This window comes from Colletes latitarsis, chromosome 12 (genome assembly GCF_051014445.1).
Source record: "Colletes latitarsis isolate SP2378_abdomen chromosome 12, iyColLati1, whole genome shotgun sequence".
In the NCBI taxonomy this organism is placed as follows: domain Eukaryota; kingdom Metazoa; phylum Arthropoda; class Insecta; order Hymenoptera; family Colletidae; genus Colletes; species Colletes latitarsis.
The window spans coordinates 23933154-23951782 of record NC_135145.1 but is presented as its reverse complement, the minus strand read 5'-3'; the positions used below and the strand labels follow the sequence as shown (position 1 = coordinate 23951782).

Genomic DNA, 18629 nt, shown 5'->3' with positions numbered 1-18629 from the left:
TTATATAATATCTATGTATGTAGTACTTTTTGTAGGTTAGATTAAAGTAATCGACAGGCTTTTTGGTGTCTGTGTGTTCGAGCAGAGACGAGTGAAATTTACCTTTCCCTCAGATACAAAGTATTTAAAAAATAATCGGATTAAATACAATATATTTCAACGATTCCAGATATACTCGTACTCATCATAATTAACGGATACAAATTATAAGTGCGTAAATAATAACGAAAGGTTAGAAGCATTATTTATCTAACGTTACTTTTTCAACGAACACGTTCAGTTTTTAAGTATACTATTTGTAAGCATCCTAACGAAAATAGATTGCGAGAATTAATTTTATTTGTTCTAATTATGAAATATATTTTCAGTACCGTTCGAAGATTTTAACGTTAAATACTACTTGCATAAATAAAACATGTTGCCAAGATACAAAAGCAAGGAATATATTTTAAATAAGTGTCATAGAGGATTTGTAAATGTCTGTATTGCTGTTACATTAATAGGTACCACGATGCTAGGTTATAAAGTATACGAATATTTTCGATATATACGTCCTCTTCATAAACAAATGCAAGCAAAAACGTTAGAAGTAATGTTACTTGAAGGAAGACCCATAGAAGAAGACATTCAAACAAATTAAGGAGATTAAAATGCAAGTGAATATGTACCATTTGTTATAGTGGAATAGCGATTATAATAAAAATTTTACAAGTAATATGAACAATTGAATTTGGAATTTTTCTAGGCCAAAGTGTACTATCAAAATTTTTATATTTAAAAAAAGATGGTATTATAATATAAACTCTTTTGTGTTATTTAGCATAGTTTAAAATGCATATTATGCTTTTTCTTAAATTTATTTTATTTAAGAAGTCACAATTGTATATATCCCTTACTGTAGTGTCTCTCAAATGAGTATAAAAACGTGTATTGTGAGATTAAGCCCTGAGTGATTTTCAAATTTGACATAGAACAAATGCGTTTTATGTTGTACTCTTGTAATTAGTGCACTTTTACCTAAATATGTTTTATGAACAATTTTTCAGCATTTTTACTATAAACAAAAATTAAGTACAGATTATAATATAAAGGTATTGTGCATAATACAGATACAAATACATTTTTCATTAAAACAATTCAATTTTGAAACACATAATTCTTTTATAATAGTTGCCAAATGATATATTATTGAATGTAGAATTAAATAATCCTATTGAATAAATGCTTAAGGAATAGATATATTTACATTATTCATAATTGTAAAGACTGAGTAATAATATAAATAACATATCGATATCTTTGCTATTTCGATGAACACGTTTCATAGTAGACGTTCACGAGATAATATATAAAGTTAAAAGTAATGTCCTGCTTTCTGCTCAATGTCACATTTTATACAAATGATAGAAATACAGGGTGTTCGGCCACCCCTGGGAAAAATTTTAATGGGGAATCCTAGAGGCCAAAATAAGACGAAAATCAAGAATACCAATTTGTTGATTGAGGCTTCGTTAAAAAGTTATTAACAGTTGCGCTTGTAGATAGACAACCTGCGTACAGCTGCGTGTGCGCGATAGTGGTTCTCACTCAGCATGAGAAACTCTACTTACTGACGTACTGACAGTCTTACAGTTTTGTGAATGAGAACCACTGTCACGCGTACGTCGTTCTACAGGTGGAACTTTAAACGTTAATAAGTTTTTAACGAAGCCTTAATCAACAAATTGCTACTCTTGATTTTCGTCTTATTTTGGCCCCTGGAATCTTCCATTAAAATTTTTCCCAGGGGTGGCCGAACAACCTGTATATTTTTCTTGCACTTACAGTGAATAATTACTCAACTTAAAGTACATCACTATAAATGGAAGGATAATTTCTGTTAATAACTAAAATTTCATGTTATAAAATTTGTATATTAAATAAACATTTTATGTTTAATATTTACATGTATGCAAGTTGAGTGCACATGATACATTTACAAAGTACATGGTCGATAGTGTTAAATGTGTTGTGTCAAATGTCATATCTCAATTTGAAATTGTCACGCACATAAATTACTATTCATCACAAAGGCTAACGTTTTAAAAATGCCGGATTTTCTTTCAGGATTATCGTAAATCTTATAGAAGGCAATAATTTTTGTACACCTCCCAAATGTAATTTTCGAGTACAAAATACATCGTATATATGCCGGATAGTTTATATACAACGTCTTCTTTCTTTTTCTCTTTTTTTTTTTTTTTGTGTAATGGACATAATTTGTACTCAGTTTCTTGATAGTTCTAGTCAACCATATCTCATAGAATAATATTTTAGAAAAAGTTCCTAAATGCAATGTACATACATTTCAAAATAAAAAATACAGAACTAAATTTGATTTTTATTTACATTTATAAAAATCAATCGGTGTAAGACTTATCAAAGGATGTATAATTATGTATATGTATATTGCCAGTATGGTACATTAAAATAAAATAACGAAAGCTACGCTTTTATTTGAAATATCGATATAGCCATTTGATATACTAGGAAATAGTACGAAACTTAGAATTAGTCTTACATAGATCGATCTTTAAATCATATCAGTACACTTTGAAATACTATAACTTAGTAATCAATACGTTGTCCTACTCGAAGGAGGAAATAAACTTTTATGAAAATTAAATGGAAAAAAAATACAAAAACATTGTATTTTCATAAAAAACATCGTATGTTTTTCTTAGAAATCTTAAATCTACAATCCGATCAAATACTTGCACAAACCCTGTAGCCCATAGGCTGCAACTTGAAATTCTGAAGACAAAAATCTCAAGCAGTAAATGTTTACGAATTATTAGATGTGGGATTAGAATTTGACAGTGACTCTACTCGCATTGAATCGATTCTGGCTACGATTTTTAACGCCGGACCCAATTTAATGCTCATGGCTGACATAAGGTGGTCCTCTTTAAGTAACATAAGTGCTTGTCCATCTATTTCTTGAATCGCGAAATCTTCTGCATAGTCAGCGCAACCCGGTAACCCGCGAATAAAATCACATACCTCACCGACCTGCGTAAAATGTAAAATATTTTCACTTTATTGTATCAACACTCAGGCGACAATCGGGGACCCCAATGTAAGCTCCAATAACATTATACATAATTGATTATTTCTAGAGTTTTATCGGATTCTCCATTTTGATATTCGTCACTTCGATAATATTCTGGTTCTAGGTTAGATCAGATAAAATTTCATTACCACGATGACCTTCAATACCTATCAGCTCGTGAAGAACTTCTTCATTTTCTGACGATTGTTCTTTCTTCTTAGAAACAATTGGAAAATGTTATAACACGTTCGAATAACGATAATCTAAATGTGAACAGGCCCCAGAATACGATTTAACCTCCGAAAGTCCCACAGAATGTTCTAGAATCTAGAGGAAGCGTCCTCTGCGCCATGTTTGTTTCGATATCGAAGTATCGAAGTATCGAAGAAGCGAGCGCTTCCGTTTAAAATGGGGTCTGAACGGGCCCGGATGCCGCCGTTCGAGTGTTTTAATGTAAAGATATTTCAGTTTAGGAAATTTATACGACTCGTATTCTTACCGTCCATTTCACGGGATTAATTTTTGGCAGTGTATCGTCAATAGAGGAAGTAGTAGTAGTGGACAATAACTTTTCTTCCCCATTCTTTTTCATGTCTCCGTCAACGTTTTTCGATTCAGTCTCTATCAATTCAGTCCACTGTTTCTCGGTACCGTCACGATCTCTCATTTCACGTTTTTTGCTGTTTGATTCATAACTTATGATAATAATGTTCAAAATGTTAGTAATTTATTATAAATTAGTTTGTATACTGGTACTCATCTATAGCTTCACGTTATCGGTATATTTCCATGCAAGCACAACAAATAATTCAAGAAACAATGTATTTACAAACCTCTTCGCGCAACCGGAGGAACAAAATCGTTTTTCTTTTTTAAACTTAATATTCTGCTCATCCACTAAAGTACCACAAGATTCGCATTTTCCACTTTGAGCATTATTTCCGTCCTCGTCACTGGGATAATTAGGCGCATGCTTTTTCCCTTTAAGGAATTATTACGTTTAAGATGTTATATGTTTTCATTGCAGCACTGTGTATAGGATATACTAATTTTATATAATCTTACTTGGTGGTTCTTCATGATTCTCTTTCTCAGATGAATTGTTACGATTTAAAATATTACTTGTATCCTGATTAACTGCATTATTTAATGACGTTCGATTAACAGCAAATGGTTCAGACGCTGTAATAAACATACTTATAAGAGTAAACACGATAATTCGTAAACGTAATGGTACATAGAATCAATTAAATTTATACCTTCTTGTATAACAAAGCCTTCGATTACATGTGTGAGGACTTGTGGTTTGACCATTGCTTTTGGAGGCACATGTTTACTGTTTGCAGTAACTGGTACAGACACAGGAATTGTTACAGATTCTTCGTTGTTAACACCGTTTGTAATAGAATTAATTGTGTTTGCCAATCCAGCTAAAGGATTGTTACACGATTTCTCTTCCGACTTTATAGACAAACTTTCGTCATCTTTAAGAACTATCTTACATTGGTCCCCGTCTATGTAAAAATATTTATACGAGGAAACTTTACATACAGGACAAATATACACATGCAGTATATTTATCGAAACTATTAATAGTATTATGGACAAACCTGTTACTTCTGGTTGAGCTACTGCAATTTCTTCTATCGTAACGGGCATTGGTTCTTCTTTTTTCAAAATTAATTTAGAATTTTCTTCGTTTGTAACTGGAGCGTTTGTAGCGGATGGTAATACTAAGGTACATTCGGCTTGATGATTACGATCAGGCGATGTGATCATTATGGTGGAATTACTACTATCGTGTGTTTGATCTGTTAACTGATTTACCATAGACATTGTTTGGACCTGTGACGTCCCGCTAACTATTTGACTACCAATTATTGTCGAATTGATCGCCTAAGAGGTATTATATATTATATTGATATTAGATTACCGAATTACATGTTCGTTAAAAAGAAGAAAACGTGTATTACCTGTAATGGTAATTGTTGTACGTTAGACATTGATGATTGTTGTACTTGACTCATTTGAGACGTAGTAGCAACTCCAACTCCAACACCAACTCCGCCTACAGATACTACAGGCATAATCGGGCGTTCTCCACCGAGAACCACACCAGATTGCTGTTGCTGCTGTAGAGTCATGTTCGCTATGGAGAGAAAGTGTATCTTAAACATTTGAAAACCTATTTAAAAGATTATTATTGTCGACATATAGAACGTCAACTCACTCATTATTGGTTTAGGTTGTATTTGCTGTTGCGATGTTTGGACTTGTGGTTGTTGATACTGCTGTTGCATCTGCTGTTGCTGCTGCGTGTGCTGTTTCTGTTGAATAAAAACCTGTTGATGTTGTTGTTGCATAGCTTGCTGCGACTGTTGCTGCGGTTGTTGCGGCGATTGCAATGGTTTACCACGACCTTTACCGCTACTACCGCTCCCTTTTCCGCTCTAAGTTATAAAACACAAAAAAAAAACACTTCTTCTTCATTATACGAAAAGAAAAAAGAATTTCGATATGTTTTCACGCGACACGACAATCGCAGCAGTTGAAATCGTTCTTCCAACTGTTACTTTAACTATAGTAACCTGTGCATGTACCGTGGCTTGTACTCCATGAACAGTTTGCGTAGAAACGGAACTGGCAGCTCGTATATTAGCAGCTTGTACTGCTTGTAGAGAGGACGGCAAAATACTCAACGGTCGTTGTCCACCTGTGCTTTGCTTACCCTGTTGCTGTTGCTGTTGTTGCATATCCATTACCTTTGGTTTAGCACTAGCTGCAGCAATTTGTTGCACTCCTTGGATTTGTTGTTGCGTAGCCAGTGCTGTGTGAATCGCGACAACGAATTAATTTTGAGAAAATTATAAGTCTTATTTAACACCGATATTAAACTAACCATTATGAGCTTGGATTGGTTGTGGACTTTGTATGAACATATCGGGTTGAGTAGGACCTCTAATAAATATTTGGTTAGTAAGAAGTGCTGGTGGTTGAATCCCTGTCCAAGCAACTTGCGGTGTAAATTGCCAAGGAGCAAATTGCATACCGCCTCTTCCGCCGGATTGCTGAGCCGCCGTACATGTAGTATACTGAACATTTCGGGGGGAAAAATACATGTAACATGAATCATGGAATAAAAATAATATTCTAATACCTTTTGTACTTGATCCTGTTTGTTTGCGGACTGTTGTTGTTGTTGCTGCTGTATGGATGGGGGTTGTGGGGAACCTAGTACACCGAGTTGACCAAATACTAAAGTCTGTCCCGCACCGGGTGTAGCGGAAGTAGGTACCGGTAAGTAACCCGTAGGAAATCCTTGTACTTTAGTAGTTCCACCCGCAGGGTGACCTCCGCCTTGACCCGGCGTTGACGCAGTAGTCAACATATGAGGTGTAAGTTGAGCAGCAGACTGAAATGGCTTTCCAGCCGTTATAACCTGTAAAGTATCCGACTTGGAAAAGGATTTGTATTTTTTTAAAGCTCGAAACATCATGAGTATGTCTAGATACCTGTATAGAGGAAGGATTGATTCCTGCAGGATGAAGAGCTAAGTTTCCTGGCATCAGTAATGGGGTGCCTTGAGTATTATAAAGTTGTTGTAAATGATATGCTTGGTTTTGCATGGGTTGCTGAATAACTTGTACTGCTTGTGGATGTGCAGCCATAGTAGTTATAGTGGTTGCTCCTTGTTGTCCAGATAAGGTCATAGATACACCCCCCTGCTGCTGATGCTGTTGCATCGATACTGCAACAGCACCCTATAATATTTTATTATAATTATACAAGTATGTAAATTTCATTGCTTCAAATACATGGACAATTTATTAGCGATAGAATGCTTCTGCAAAAGCTGCCATTTTTAATACTATGTTGCTCCCACTAGTCGCATAATTATTATAAAGTAGATTTTTACCTGTTGTTGAGGCATAATTGCTGCTACCTGTGGCTGTACTTGAACTTGAGCAGGAACAACGTTATGCTGTCCATTATTAGATTGCTGTTGCTGAGATTGTTGTTGCTGCTGCTGCTGTTGCTGCTGTTGAACGTGTTGTTGCACTTGTTGTTGTACCTGTTGCTGAACTTGCATTTGCTGTTGCGATTGTACTTGCTGCTGAATTTGTTGTTGTGGCTGAACTTGTTGAGATTGTACTTGTTGCTGTGCTTGTTGCTGTTGTTGTACTTGCTGTTGCTGAGACTGTTGTTGTTGAACATGCTGCTGTTGTTGCTGTACATTTTGTTGTTGTTGAATATCATGGGTTGCAATCATCATTTGCTGCTGTGGCTGCTGCTGCTGCTGCTGCTGCGGTTGCTGTTGTTGTTGTTGTGATTGTTGCTGCTGCTGTGGCTGCTGTTGCTGTGTTTGTTGTGGTTGATTTTGAGAGATTCCAATCGGCTTAACATCTGTCATGTTTTTCGATACCTTTTTATTATTTGAAGTTAAACTTCCTTTAGAAAAAGAAGTATTCTTTCCACTATTAAATTATTAGCAATTTAATGTCTTTTTTTCTTGCCATTGTATATAGGTATTTTGTGTTAAAATATCACTTTTAATCTTTTCAACTTGCTGCACCTGAAAGAAGTATTATTATTCTGTTAAAAATATCGTTGTACCGTATAAAAAAGAAATATTTATATTAATCATAATTAATATAAATTGGATAAATTATTTATTTGTGATAGTTGTGGTTTCATATTTGATGTGTATTTTATACAGATTCGTAAAAGTAGTAAATACGCGAAAATGCTTTTTCAGTAATTGCATGAGGCATCAAGCATAACATGTTTATTGGCCATAACCTTAATATTTTGAATACACGTGGAATATCGCGAATTGAAATTCGATTTTCGCCAAACCATTGTTATTTGAACTATTTAAAAAAAAATTTAAAAGTGAGTTGTACAAAGTGAGAAATGTTCGTCAACAATGTAAGTATTTCAAAACAATTGTTTTTTGTTATTCGATATATAAAAGTTCATTGATTCAAGTTCACGGACGTATGTAAAGTTCAACATGCAATACTTTGTGTGCTTTTATACTGAAACATGTGATCTATTGTAAACAGAGTATCAAGTTTTATAAATAATTATCAGTGATTCTTTTGGTATATGGTAAATATTACAATAATTACCATCAATACATTTCATATATCACATTTTCGTAACACTTTGCACTTTGGGCATGCTAACCTTAAAAACTAGATCGTAAGTAATATTTACAATTATTAGAGTTACTAAGACGCGATAATTGCTGTTAAGAAAATCATTAAACCATTTATTGAAATGACCAACAACCATGAAAACATATGTTTTGACGAAATGAAAAAATTGCTACGACGAATACTCAGATACAACAGCTATAGTAAAACACTAATTTTGCGTATTTGATTTGGTGTATTTCATAAGATAGTACTATATTTGTTTGTGGTCGATTAATCACCACCTCTTAAACTTAAAAAATATAGAAAACAGTAGTATGCTGAAGCCGAAATTTGGAAATTGATTTTGAAGGTCATATAACCTATTACGTTTGGTTTGCAAATGCAGTTCTCTCAAATCAGTAATAAGAGTTTATGGAAAATTTTGAATAGCATGTTTTTTATAAATTGTAGGGATTACGAATCATAATAATATTTCTTATCGAAGTATTCGGTAGTCAACAGTGCATTAAAAAAAAGATAACGCAAAAAGAAGACTTATTTAATATTATGTTGCGTGATTTGCTTTCATGCGAGAATCAGTTCACCGAGAAATGCATGTAAGAAGTAAAACAGGATTTCAAAAGATCTGAGTCAAGTTCAAAAAAGTTGGAACGCGTCTCAAATGGTAAAGAAGAGACCTGTGTACGCATAAAAGCATCCAAGTATCGACGAATCGAAAACACATGATCCATCTTGAGATTGGAGTAGAAAGAACAAAATGTCGTCTCGCCAGCACCACCATAATTAGTAAACGGACAAGGGGTTTGAAGGGAAAGGGGGAGAGTGCTCTCTGAGCGGGAAATACGATTGAAAGGCGGGTTGAAGGGGGAGAGAAAAATAAGAGAAGGGGAGAAGCAACCGTGCTAGGGGGCGGTTGACAACATGGATTTCGCCATAATGGTAATAACGGCGATGATGATAATAACAACACACGCGGTTCTTCGGGAAGTGTTCGTCTAATGTACTCATTCGCCGAGAAACTGTAACATGCCAAGCCGAGGAATTCTATCTCGGTGAATACAGAATAGCGTCTCTAACGCCGACATATTGGATTACAAAATAAAGCACGTTCGAAGATCCGGCGGGACATAATGCACAGTGTGTTCTGTAATTTGTGTTTTGATCGGTAATTGTCGAGTATCACTACGTCGTGTACATTGTAATTGCGATCGAAATACCGGCAACACGGTTCTACAGGGGAACTAAAAATATCGAAGGCACAAAACATTGCATGGAGTTTCGGATACTTGTTCAGGTACTCACATGGCGACTGCGCAGTCACACCTATCACGTTTTCGAACACGCCGTAGATACTGTCACCGCACCGATTCCACCGTCAGTTAGACCAAACTTTCTATCGTGCACCTTTGTCTTTCGTACGTCTTTAAAAAAAACACTATAGGTATTTTAAACAGAGTTTTGTTATACGTTGACGTCGCGAGGTTTCGTAAGCATTCGTAGTCGCATTCGTTGTCTGCCTCCCTGCTCCCACACGATCCACAGAACCCCTCGCTTCTCTTCGTTCCCCCTTGCCGCGCCTCCCTTCTTCCTGTCTGCTCCCCTCCATTTCGACTCGTATAACCTCACCTCTCCCGTCGCGTATGGCAACCTCGTTCGCCCATTGGTCCAGGGAGGACAAATCCCAAAGGCATCGTTTGCACCGTGAAAGGCGGGGCCATTGGATATGGTGGCTGCGGGCGCATGCCCCGTAACGGTACTCATACTCTTACTTGAGGCACACTTGGTACGTTTACTACCACATTCGTGCGTCCTTTCATGCACGTATACGTGCGTATAGTCCGCAGAATATTTTGCATTATAACTTCACGATACCATCAGGGGCGAATAAAATCTCGTCGTCGCCCCGTAGCAACGCATTCGATCATATCACTGGACTTTCCTCTTTGTGTAACGATGCACAAGAACCACTGGCTGAAAATGATCGATACTTTAAATAACTTTATGTAATATTTATTCTAATATTTTTATATGTTTCGAAGATACGTTCACATATTTAAATTTGTGTAATTATTTGGTATTAGGTATATGAATTAAATATTTCCATCGAGTGGTCGAATCTCGATTAAATGGTTTTAAAATTTAAATAAACTTCAGCTTCTTTAAAAATTTGAGAAATTTTGAAACATTATACAAGTAGAAAATAACCTATTGATACAAACGTAGATTTCTTTTTCCTTGTGGAATGTCTCAAGAACGATGCAAGTTATTGAAAAAATGGTTAAACAAAAGTTGCATCTTTAAATTCATGCTTTTGAAGTTATTTTTTCTCGATGCAACTTTTGTTTAATCTTTTTTTTCAATATCTTGCATCGTTCTGAAGATATTTCACGAGAACAAGAAAACGTGGGTAAAGTGAACGAAATGAAGTTGAACATTTTTATCGAATATTGATGTTCATATACCTAATTACCTATATTTAAAAATTATTTCAAACAAGAATGGTAACTTTGATGAATTTCTCAATTCTCGGTACTTATCAACCCAATTTTACGATCGCTAGCCACGTCCCTGGCACAGCTGTTTCTAAGTTGAGCTTATACTGTCCTGTTCAAAACCCCGTAATGCAATTTTATTTGCGATTTGTCCTTTGGGACTGTATTGCATTCTTATCCAATCCATAGAGAGTATGTCCTGTATTTTTTTAATCGAAAAACCAAAGCGGCACTCGTTCGCGCGCTGGAATTCGCTGTACTCTACATCCTGAATCATGAATCGGTAGAACTATGAATTGAATAGCATACTTAAAATACTCAAAGTAAAGCTTACATTGTGGAAAAATGATTTTTAATTCGTATCGATTACCAGTTCAGGATCTCTTCTACTATTAGCCATGATCAGTTCCAATCGCTCTGAAAGAATTTTCAATTATTTGATCTGTTATCAATTTGCAATTCTTTTATAATTATTCTTTATCGATATGAAAGGAGAGTGATTCTTTTTTTTATGTACAATATCGTACAGCTTGTGGCTAGTATAAAAATCTGCGTTGGTATAAAATATTACCTTCCAGAGTGAAACATTCGAAAAAGATCGAACGTAAAGAGCAAAACGGAACCGATTTATCGGTCATCTTCCAATACCGGTCATGGATTTCGACAAAGAAGCAAGACGGTAGGATGTTTCGTGCCAAGGGTAGGAAGAGTCGTGGCCGCGCCAATCCCAGCAACCACGTCCCTACGGTGGCATGTGCCTCTGACATGCATATCCGTATATATCGGGTCGTGTGATAATGTGTGTGCCGAGAGGAACACGGACAGTGTATAGTCCAAATCGTGCGAGGTTAGGGAAAAGTACAATATCCCGCGGAAAGGAGCGTGGCGGCGTGTGTAGTTTGTTGTTCGACCGATAGAGCGTGCGAAGGGGAAGTGGGGGAAAGCGACAACCAATGGTTTAGGTCGACCGGGGTTGCCAAGGTAACAAGTTAATGATTCGAGCCGCCACTGAGAAATTAGCTTCGCTCCGTGGCGGTGTCGCGCATGCGTTCTTCCTTGGAAACTCGCCGCTACGTATCCTGCCTGCCTCTGCGCTTCAATATAGCGGCCTCTCATATCTATATCGAACGTCTATCTCCCTATATGTACACGGTACATCCTTTGTGTTAGTACGAGGCTCTCCGTGGCGAGGCTCATTACTACATAGAATATCCGTGGCGTACGTGTACGTACATCGATCGAGAAAGGTGTGTGTACGAGGATACACACGCGTTTCGATGTATCAGGAACTCTCGTACGTATACAGAGGGTAAAGGAGATAGAAATATAGAGTGTTTCAGTCGTCGCGACGATTGGTCCCCTTCCCACTCCAATCTCTTCTTGGCTTCTCTGTTTTCCATTCGCGCTGTCCTCTTTCCCCTTTCCCCTCGTCCGATTTGCATCTCCGTCGTCGATTTGCCCTCTTTCTTGGCCAACTCTTCTCGTCGCTCTTTCGACCCCTCTACCCCTGACCTTATTTTCCCCACCGCTTCGCGGGGATCGTAATTCAACCACGCGTCGCCTCCTCGCGAATCCTCTTGAACGACAGCGCGATTGGGGGTCGGCGGGGAGGGAGGGGGGACGATGCACAAGAAGGCGGAGGAGGAGGAGGGGAGTTGCCCATCAAGATTCACCGTGGATTATAATATTCGATGTCCGTCGATCGGACATCGGGAGGCGAATTAGCGTGTAGAAAATGGAAGCAGCCGGGGGCACCAGTAATTACGCCACGCCTGGTCCTCGGCATGCGATGACGATCGTTTGGCCAGCCACGAAATTTTCTTCCATTTTTCTTGTCGGTCAGCCAGCCAGTCCCCTTCGCCTGACACTCTTTTGTTCCATGTTCAGGATTATATCCGCGTGTACGCGATCAAAGAGATCGTTCCTGGATGTCGTGTCACTCGCGATTTCGATATCACGACGAGGTAGAAATTTACGCTACCGATTCAGAGACATTGCACGACAATGGCCGCCCAGACATTTCGAATCGTACGACACAGTCTCGTGTTTTGATCGTACGATCGTGTGTTTTGAGTTTGGCGAATCCTGGGTCCCCCTTCGATCGAGCCTGTAAAACGATACGTAATATATTAGGATGACGTAGGCACGATCTGCGTTACGTAAATGTCACGTTTCAATTAGGAAATGCTCACCGCGGGATCTCTGGCCCGCGGACGAAAATATCTTCGGATGCCTAAACTTATCCCGAAACGGTGATATAAAGACCGACGAGGACGCGTTTTATTGGAAAACTTAAAGAGCGACGAGAGATAGATACGGTCGAGTAATTAATCTCGAAGGAAGCGACTTTCGCTGGTACGCGTCCTTCGCGACGAACAGATCTCCCGCTCGCGTCGGGAAAATCGACGACGGCGAAGGAAGGTCCGTCGCGGTCCTCGAATTAAAAAAAGAAAAAAAAAAAGAACATATCTTTCGCAGAACATGTTGTCGCGCGTCCCGGTTCGCGCGAGTCGCAACGCCTCGCATTTCCGCTCGATCTCGTCGAACGTGAAGTCGGATTACACGTGCGACAGGTACAAGGTGCAACGAGGTCCTTACGCCAGGATCTCCGACCAACACGCGACGTTCTTCGATGGTTTGCTCGGTCGACAGAGGGTCATTTCGAATCCGGAGGAGTGCGAGAATTACAACGTAGATTACTTGAAAATTGTCAGAGGTAAACCGGGATCTAATTTATCGCGAGATCGAAGTTGGCACACCCGTCGAATTGTCTATGTAAATAATAATTATAAACGCAATAGTTTCCTTTCGAGTAAGCCAGGCGATTTCAACTCCGTTTTTTTTGTGAAATTAAATGTTCGGTGTCGATGTACATCTAATTCCACTTCTGGAGTGCGAGTTCTGCTCTGTTAGAATAGCAATTTCAGAAGCTTAAAACAATCTTATTGCGATCAATGTCCATTTAAACTAGAGTCGACGTTAGAATATTGCCAGCGGGATCTCCATTTTGGATCGCGCCAAATTCGATCTTGGTCCGCGCAGGGCACAAGATCCCGTCGATTCACAAAAAGATTATACTTTCAGGTAAGAGTAATTTGGTTTTGAAGCCAAAAACTACTGAGGAGGTGTCCGCCATCCTGAAATATTGCAACGACAATCGGTTGGCCGTGTGTCCCCAAAGCGGTAACACTGGACTCGTAGGTGGCAGCGTGCCGGTGTTCGACGAGATCGTTATTTCCATGAAACTCATGAATAAAATCATCGAAACGAACGAGCTGGCAGGTTGGTAAAGACGAAGCCGTAACCTGGTAGCAGAGATAGAATATTAGTAGAGGTATCTTGCGTAATCGCGAGTCTCGAATCGAACGAGTTCCCTCAACTTCTTTTGTTTCACGATCCTCGTACGCGTCAGGGGTGTTGACCTGCGAGGCTGGCTGTGTGCTGGAGGACCTGGAGAATCATTTGGCGACCGTAGAGTTGATGATGCCGCTAGATCTTGGCGCTAAAGGTAGTTGCCTCATCGGTGGTTGCGTGTCAACGAATGCTGGTGGTTTGAGGCTCTTGCGTTATGGCAACCTGCACGGAAACGTCCTGGGACTCGAGGCTGTGAGTTCTGAGGAAGATACAGTGTCTTTGCTTGCCGATTGGCCCGGTTTCGAATCAGGTTCTTTCAGGTGAAGGCGAACGGGGACGTGGTGGATTGCTTGAACACGTTGAAGAAGAACAATACCGGGTACCATTTGAAGCACATGTTCATTGGCTCGGAAGGAACCCTGGGGATCGTGACGAAAGTCGCCATCCAATGTCCACCTCTTCCCAAAGCCATAAACATTGCGTTTCTAGGTACGAAATATCCTCTGTGGCCATCTTGATTTTAAAATCCTCAAACCCCTGCTTCCACCGACTATTGTAGGGTTGGACAGCTTCGACAAGGTACTGAAGACGCTGAAACTGGCCAAGAGCGAGTTAGGAGAGATTCTATCCTCGTTCGAAATGATGGACAAAAAGTGTTTCGACCTTCCGATCAAGGTGCACGATTTGAAAAACCCATTGACTACGAAACCCGATGGCCACGATTTCTACGTTTTGTTGGAGACTTCCGGGAGCAACATGGCCCACGACGAGGAGAAGCTCGCGTCCTTCGTGGAGAAAGCACTCGCCGAAGGCATGATCGAAGACGGTACTCTAACGTCGGACCCTGCGAAAGTAAAAGTTAGTAAATGATGTTCCTGAAACCTTTCAGCCCTAACTCGGATATCCCCGAATTTACTGCAGAACTTAACACGAACCCCCATCGTCTGTGCAACGATTGAAGAATTTTCTCCCCTTTTGTTCAGAACATATGGACGATCAGAGAAAACATCAGCGAAGCTGTACTGCACGACGGTTACGTATTCAAATACGACATTTCGGTGCCTGTTCTATCTTTCTACAAAGTGGTCGAGGTGCTCAAGGAACGATTGCGCGATCCACGCATCATAACGATCGGCGGTTACGGACACATGGGTAAAAAATTGCATTTTCTATAAAATTTACAACGACCAAACGGTTGCAACTTACGTTTTCTCTTTTGTTTACACATTAGGCGACGAAAACATTCACGTGCAAGTTTCTATACCGACGTACGACGCTGATATAGCATCGCAATTAGTGCCATTTATTTATGAATACGTATCGAGCCTTCGTGGCAGCGTTAGCGCCGAGCACGGCATAGGATTCATGAAAACAAAGTACCTACATATGAGTAGAACGCCTTCCGAGATCGAACTCATGCACGATCTGAAGAACATGATGGACCCGAATGGTATACTTAATCCGTACAAGGTTCTCTATCCGATTGGGACGTCAAAATAATAATTACAGTTTATAGCAACCGAGATACAATGCATTCCTGTGAATATTTTTAAATATAATTAATATTTAGCAAATGAAACATGTGCCATGTAAAGTACAAATAATACCTGAGAGATATTAAATGCTTCTTCATTTTATTCCTAGTCTTTTGTTAAATTTTTATTTCAGAAATAGCAAACTCTGCTAAAACGGTACAAAATCTTGGCGCCTTTTGATTATGCGTGCATGCATAACGACACCAGCATATATCTACATCGATCGATGATAATACGAGCAGTCCTGCTTTACCGAGCATGGTTACACCATGGGCTACACAGAGGTCGTTATCGTCCAGTCGACATATTTTTTAATCGATGTTTATCTTCGGGTCAAGAGTTCAATTTCTAAATAAATCGACGATGCATGCCTTTTTCTTAGCATTTTAGTTACACCGGCGAACAGCTATATTATTCGATACCTTTGAGTATCTTTTGTCTCTATCGAATAAATCCCAGAATAAATGTGTTCGTCATCGATTAAATGTGCCCGACCGAAAATTATTCTTAGAATGACAAACAGTTTCGAGCTTGTATCATCGATCTCGAAATTGCCATTGATCGAACGCTTTATAAAAAAAGAAACAAATCTTTTTTACATAAATTATGATTCAGCGGAAATTATAATTAGAAACAAGTAAATGAATTCTCAAACGTTCTACACATAATGGTACATTTCATCTATCGCATTACCAAGTTGTTTCCCGCCTTTGCTAATGTTTCACACATGTAAAACGTTACTATTATGAGATAGAATAGTTTCTTTACTATTATCATATTGCGTACCATTATTAACGAGTAGTATTTTATACAAGTAGCTGTTTAATAAATTACCTCTTATGCCAATAATGACAATGGACAAACATTGAATAGATCTTGTTAATAACAGTTGCTAATTGATGCAACTTAACATTCACACGACTATTCCTAGTGCTAACATCGACCAATAATCTGCATCGAGTGCCAATACGTTTATGGTGATCCTAACCAATCCAAGTTCCTGTACGCTTGTTGCTAAGAGTTAAGAAATGTATTAAGATAATTCAAGATTAATGTATTAAAAAGTGAAAGCATACACAGGAATCTAAATACAGATTATACGTTACGTTTTGCATGAACTACAAGAAGGTATATTGATGCGAAGAAAGTGCATCGATGGGGTTCCATGAGAAAAATTTAAGCATCGAACAGCATCGAAGCAGGTCTTATGGCGCCAAAAACTTCCTAGGAAATGACTCGAACGAACGGAAAGCGGACCTGTGGTGGGGGGTGTGTCGTTCAGTCACACTCGAGATTATTCGACTTGCCTTATGCGCAGACGCATCTAGAAAAGTCTCGAAAAGAGCGGCAAACCAAATATATAAACCGGCGGCTTACAGTACTGCGCAGTCAGTTAGAAACTGTAATTCGAAGCGACAAGTTCGTGTAAATTTCCGATCGAATATCGAACGAAACTTCATCCGAAGTAAAAGTAATTCTTATTCTTCGTGAGTGATTCGTGTAACGAAGCAAACGTTGTTCAACGAAAGGTAAGCCTCTATCATTTTAATCTCATCGACCGTTTTGTCAATACACAATATCACGGACACCTTATTGGACCTTGATACTCGCCTTTTTTTCATATCTTTTAATCACACTTGGCAACCGTGTTTGATATACATTTGTATGTACACTTCTTAACTGATGGTAAACATCGCTGATTTTAAAATCTGCGCATATACGTTGGCATGACGTTTCGCGACAGCTATGTCCTCGCGTTTGTAAAAATAGAAGCTAGAAACACGTAAGGACGTTTGTGACGACTTATTCGCGATAGAGGTAGACAAATTGGCACACAGTATTTTTCGTGTAACGTAAATGTCAAACGAATCTAACAAATTCAAATTACAAGCGTTTTTTCTGTTGATTAAAAAAAAATCAATATTTCGTTTATATGAAATATCGTTCTGTCGCGCTATAAATAATGCGTTCTTCCATACAGATCCATCACGACCGATATGGCACTGGTATCGAGAGATTTCTTCCGCAACTACTGGGACGACATAGACCGGTATCACCGAAATCTCGAGGAACATTTCAAACGACTAACTACTAACGATGATATCTGGCAGCCACCACCAATGCCGTCATTCGGTGCAATGGTCCGTCCATTCAATAATATAATAAACCAATTGGAACAACAGGCGGGTGGCTCGACAACGGTCGAAAGAGACCAAAACAAGTATCAAGTGATCGTTGATGTGCAACAGTTTGCACCAGAGGAGATCACCGTCAGAACGGACGACAAATTTATCACTATCGAGGGTAAACACGAGGAGAAGAAAGACCAACACGGTTATGTTTCCAGGCAATTCGTGCGGCGATATATGCTGCCACAGGGTTACGACATTGGCCATGTGAGACCTAGCTTGTCCTCCGACGGTATCCTTACCATCACTGCTCCTAGACTCGCCATGCCAGCACCTGGAGAAAGAATAATACCAATTGAGCAGAGCAACACTCCAGCGATCAGAGCTTCTTAAATCCTTGGTCGTAATATACGTGAACACATCGCAACATCGCTCTACCGAAGTTCTACAATACTTTCGCTATTGATTGGGTTTTAATCGTTTGAAATTTTGTTCTTGATATCATGCGTTATATTTAGCTGTTACGTATAAGGTTCCGATTATCGCAAACATCCAAAGAGATTTGAGTCGTTTAACTTGAGATAGTGATATTAATCTCTACGCATATACGTCACACGATTAATCGCGACGTTGTAACAAAAGTCTGAAAACTGTATTACTTTCTACTCGAAACCGCCATACTTAACTGTATATTAAAAACACGAATATAGTTGGTATTAATATTTAGCACTGTGTATTTCATTATATATATCACGTATTTATACTTTATTATAATTATAGATTGAATAATTATAATTCAGTGTATACGCTATTGTGCTTTTTATTAATTTTTTTCCAATAAATGTTAATCCTCTATGTAACATTGG

At 38.6% G+C, this 18629-nt stretch overlaps 3 protein-coding genes across 12 annotated transcripts; 2 read left to right on the top strand and 1 right to left on the bottom strand.

Moving 5' to 3' along the window:
- Positions 1 to 649: 649 nt before the first annotated feature.
- On the bottom strand, positions 650 to 9789 carry LOC143349179 (uncharacterized). Of its 8 annotated transcripts, none has more exons than XM_076780229.1 (14): positions 9556 to 9789; positions 7008 to 7664; positions 6604 to 6852; positions 6249 to 6530; positions 5991 to 6183; positions 5680 to 5918; positions 5322 to 5418; positions 5065 to 5240; positions 4702 to 4987; positions 4351 to 4605; positions 4157 to 4273; positions 3925 to 4072; positions 3591 to 3786; positions 650 to 3051 (listed from the first exon to the last, which is right to left on the bottom strand). In XM_076780229.1, the coding sequence occupies exons 2-14, from the start codon at positions 7500 to 7502 to the stop codon at positions 2824 to 2826; spliced, it is 2961 nt and encodes a 986-aa protein (XP_076636344.1). In that variant the 5' UTR covers positions 7503 to 7664; positions 9556 to 9789; the 3' UTR covers positions 650 to 2823. The 8 variants fall into 8 exon arrangements, with proteins under 8 accessions (XP_076636344.1, XP_076636339.1, XP_076636342.1 ...); XM_076780224.1 differs by having other exon boundaries at positions 5322 to 5541; positions 9556 to 9788; XM_076780227.1 differs by having other exon boundaries at positions 5322 to 5541; positions 5692 to 5918; positions 9556 to 9788.
- D2hgdh (D-2-hydroxyglutaric acid dehydrogenase) lies at positions 7868 to 15729 on the top strand. Of its 3 annotated transcripts, none has more exons than XM_076780239.1 (8): positions 7868 to 8020; positions 13224 to 13461; positions 13830 to 14027; positions 14158 to 14351; positions 14420 to 14588; positions 14659 to 14957; positions 15083 to 15251; positions 15331 to 15729. In XM_076780239.1, the coding sequence occupies exons 1-8, from the start codon at positions 8006 to 8008 to the stop codon at positions 15597 to 15599; spliced, it is 1551 nt and encodes a 516-aa protein (XP_076636354.1). In that variant the 5' UTR covers positions 7868 to 8005; the 3' UTR covers positions 15600 to 15729. The 3 variants fall into 3 exon arrangements, with proteins under 3 accessions (XP_076636354.1, XP_076636355.1, XP_076636353.1); XM_076780240.1 differs by lacking the exon at positions 7868 to 8020 and adding an exon at positions 8049 to 8203; XM_076780238.1 differs by lacking the exon at positions 7868 to 8020 and adding an exon at positions 8443 to 9547.
- A 1274-nt stretch (positions 15730 to 17003) lies between these two features.
- Positions 17004 to 18623, top strand: LOC143349190 (protein lethal(2)essential for life). Its single transcript, XM_076780251.1, has 2 exons — positions 17004 to 17163; positions 17616 to 18623. The coding sequence occupies exon 2, from the start codon at positions 17632 to 17634 to the stop codon at positions 18154 to 18156; it is 525 nt and encodes a 174-aa protein (XP_076636366.1). The 5' UTR covers positions 17004 to 17163; positions 17616 to 17631; the 3' UTR covers positions 18157 to 18623.
- Positions 18624 to 18629: the final 6 nt, after the last annotated feature.